This window comes from Amorphotheca resinae, assembly GCF_003019875.1.
Source record: "Amorphotheca resinae ATCC 22711 unplaced genomic scaffold M430scaffold_13, whole genome shotgun sequence".
Classification (NCBI taxonomy): domain Eukaryota; kingdom Fungi; phylum Ascomycota; class Leotiomycetes; order Helotiales; family Amorphothecaceae; genus Amorphotheca; species Amorphotheca resinae.
Genome location: NW_020194483.1, coordinates 225,094 through 229,164, shown reverse-complemented (window position 1 = coordinate 229,164; position 4,071 = coordinate 225,094). Strand labels below are relative to the sequence as shown.

Genomic DNA, 4,071 nt, shown 5'->3' with positions numbered 1-4,071 from the left:
TATTTTGTACATCTCTACTAACTATTATAGTACGACATAGCCCTATAGCTTAACTTAGATAGAGAACAAGTAAACATAGTAGTTTTTCTAGAGACTATACTAACTAGCGACAATTTGATTTAGAACCTATATGGCCAGGTAACATCTCTAACATGTTTAATCTGCTTGTAATCGACAAAGCTTATTGTATTAAGAACTTAGATATAATAAGCTATTGTACTATTAGATAGCTTAACCTAAAGTTCCTTTTACTTGCTACTACGTTAGTACTTCTAAATCGGATTAATGACTTTAAAGGGTATATTCGGCTAATAGAGCTTGATCTCCTTTAATAGTCTACAGATAACCTCTTACGTCTTAGAATTAATAAGGACACTAACGTATTTAAGTTACTAGACGACTACTAGGCTATACCTTTAAGGCTAACAACATATACTATAGACAAATAGATCACTAGTCTAGAAGTTAATAAGGACAAGGCTAGCATCTATCTACAGAAGATATATAATGTCTGTATAATTTAACGTACTTACGTAAGTCCTGATCTAAGATTCCCTAATCGCTATATTAGTAAAGCCTTACCTAGTCTAATATCTTAACGCCTTATATGTGTATTTACACTAGGGGAACTTAAGCATTACACTACTATCTTAGCTACCCTTATAAGCAAGCTAGCTCGCGTTCTTTTAAATAGTTTAATTGTTTAGAATCAGAAACACTTACGCTAGCTAATATTAAACTTAACCTAGCTCGGATTTTACTTTATTAGTAAATATGTTTATATAAATACTATCTTATATTAGAAAAGCAAGAAGTTCTTACTCTAAGAATAGTTAAAAGAGTTTTACTGTCTAGTCACGACTAAGGGCGATAACCCTAGATTTGTAGTCCTAGACTATAATGATGTCAAGTCATAACTAGTAGTTATATGCCGAGGTTTACTAAAAATTAGAGGCTTACTTTAGATTATCTCTAAACTCGTCTTACTTTAGTCTATAAAGATTATTATCTAGTATACTATACTAGCTAATCAGATACTTATTTATATAGTCCTTTAAGCTCTTAGTATATCCTATAAGACATACTCCTCTAACCTGTCGACTAAAGAGAGGAACAATACTATAGAAGCCTTTAACAAGTATTCTAATTAGTCTATAGTTTTTATTAGATTATATTACGTTAGGTCTACTAGACTTAATCTATAGGATTAGTGCTATCACTTAGTTAAGTTTAATGCCCCTCTAAATCGCGGTCTCTAGCTCTAAGCACGCGGTCGAGCTAGACAGATCAACTAGCTACACTATGTTAAAAACATTAAAATCTCTAACTATACTAGCTTTAATAACAGGATTATTTTATCTACACTTATAAAGGCTATCCTAGGAACTATAGCTAAAATAAGTATTAATTTGTCTAAGGTTAATCCTTCTATAATTAACTAACTAGATAAGGATAAAGTCACATTACAAGTAAGAGAGTAGTACCTTATTAACAATGTTCTTATTTAGGCTCTAGATCTACGTATCGCTAGGCATACACCTCTTAAACCTATTAAGCTAGTAACTACTATCCTAGATGTCTCTTAAGGTATGTCTATTAAGATGCCTTAGTAGACTTTAGAAGACGTTGACGATACATACATATCCGAATAAAGTAATACATAACAAGGTATGTTAAATTAAGACTTATGTCTACTACTAGGCTAACTATAATACAGTATATACTTTATTCTAATGGCAGTAGGATGTGATAATAGTAGTGGTCTACGATAGTTATGGACTACAATGGACTGTAATAGTTATAGAATACGATAGTTATAGACTGTAATAGTTATAGAGATACTACAGCTTCTTTAATAACAGTCTCCTATCTACCCTACTTACCTTATCCCTTAGAAGCACACTAGTAAAGGCTTTATTACTGTTAGACCGACCGTCATACAGTACTACTACTTTTAAATATTAATTAAAAAACAGAATATTACCTAATTTCCTTAATTTCTGTATTAAAAGAATCGTATAAGCTTGATTTACCTTATATCTATCTACAAGTTTAATACAATAAGTATTATTACTATTGTTGTAGTATGTATGTAGTAGAGACTCGACCTCTTGACTGTCATACAGTACTACTACTTTCAAATATTAATTAAAAAACAGAATATTACCTAATTTCCTTAATTTCTGTATTAAAAGAATTACATAAGCTTGATTTACCTTATATCTATCTACGAGTTTAATGTACTTATTATAAGGTAGCTATTGCCTTCCTTACCTTACGCGTTCTCCCTTCTATACTATAGTACAACACTACATAGCTTGATAGATAGTCTCTAGGTTTGTAGGCTCCCCTTACTTTATAACAAGTCCTCCCTACTCTTCCTACTCTTATGTCTAACCTACTATACTCGCTATAAAAACCTATCTAGTTGTTGTCATTAAAGTTAAGGTAATTAGTAACAACCTAAAAAATTAGTAATAAAAAATAATATTTATAACGATCACATATAAATTACTAGATACATAACAAAACAAGTTTATAGTATTAGATAAAAGGCATAGAGCGTACGTATAGAGACAGGTACCTAGCTTTTTTAGTTAGGCGATATAACTATTTAACAAAAGAGAAAGAAGAAAAGAAAGAGATAGGAGACGTAGTTTAGAGAGCTAAATGCCAGGAGTCGTATATAGAGTCGCATATAGAATCACATATAGAATCACATATAGAATCACATAGAGTTACATAAGGAATCACATATAGAATCACATAGAGTCACATAAGGAATCACATATAGAATCACCTCTTACGTTACTAAAGTAAACGCCTCTAAACCACTTAAGCAATTAGTTATCCGTCCTAGACTCCTAGGATACATAAACTCTACTACCTCTACTTTCCTTTTCTCCCTTCTCTTTTGTACCTATATATATATTTTTGATTCTTATTAGCGCAAAAAGTCGGCATTTAAACCTAAGGCACTAACAGGTACCTACTCGCTACTATACTAACCGTACCTTACCTTACCTTACCTTACCTTACCTTACCTTACCTTACCTTACCTTACCTACCTACTTACCTACCTTACCTACCTTCTTAACATTAACATTAACATTAACATTAACATTAACTAACACTAACACTAAGATTACAGATTCTATTAGAATCTAGATAGATTTTATTAGAATCTAATCCCTTAATTACTATATGTTTACTATACACCTTTACATATCCTTTACCTCCTATCCCTACCTTACTAATCTCTTTCTAGATCGATCTATACGATATTATCTAACAATAGCGACTCTTATTTTACATTAGCGCGACAAGAATCGTTTACTTAGCTTCGGTCATGTAAGGTAGATAGATTACAGGTTAGACAAAAGACCTCCTCTCTATTATTAAGGTATATATCCCTTATCGTGCTTACCTCTCTACCTTAATCTATCCTTACTAACGCGTTCCTACCTGTAGAGAAGCTTGTAGTTAGCGGTATCGAATTAGACGTTACTCTTATAAGTTATAGCGGTTGTAATTAGTTTCTATAGTACTTAAACTAACCAAAACTACTAAAATACAACAAGAGAAAGCTATAACAGACAAGTAGCTAGGTCTAATCCCTTTAGATTAGAGATTAAAACTGTAGTATACGACCGTTTTACTAAGAACGCTTACTAAAGCATTCTTGTCGACAGTAAGTAAGGTTTGTTGTGAATTTACTATATTTGATCTAATACTATAATAACGGCTAATCTTTTAATAATAGCTTAAATTTAATACAGATGCTATAGACATAGATCTATACGTCAAGAAGGACCTAAGCATACTAAAGAAGATACAGAAGCTAATTCGTACGAATCAACCCTTTCTAACGCATTCCTTTAGATCTACTTCTTCGGTAGAAGATAAGACTAGCTAAGCTAAGATTAATATTTCTACTAACGACTTTAACTAAAGCTTCGAAAATACAGTAAGAGAAAGCTGTTACAGATAAGTAGCTAGGCCCTAATCTATTCGGGTTAGAGATTAAAACTACGGCATACGTCTATAGGACACTGTTTTACAGACAACGCC

At 31.9% G+C, this 4,071-nt stretch overlaps 1 protein-coding gene across 1 annotated transcript; it reads right to left on the bottom strand.

The window, feature by feature from the left end:
- Window positions 1–1,779: 1,779 nt before the first annotated feature.
- Window positions 1,780–3,680, bottom strand: M430DRAFT_31264 (hypothetical protein; the record flags this gene model as incomplete). Its single annotated transcript, XM_024866025.1, has 12 exons — window positions 1,780–1,821; window positions 1,884–1,920; window positions 2,034–2,044; window positions 2,217–2,223; window positions 2,275–2,288; window positions 2,403–2,420; window positions 2,569–2,584; window positions 2,808–2,920; window positions 3,090–3,164; window positions 3,255–3,274; window positions 3,559–3,587; window positions 3,673–3,680. 12 exons carry the CDS (start codon window positions 3,678–3,680, stop codon window positions 1,780–1,782), a joined length of 390 nt encoding a protein of 129 aa, XP_024716941.1.
- Between the last annotated feature and the right edge of the window lie 391 nt (window positions 3,681–4,071).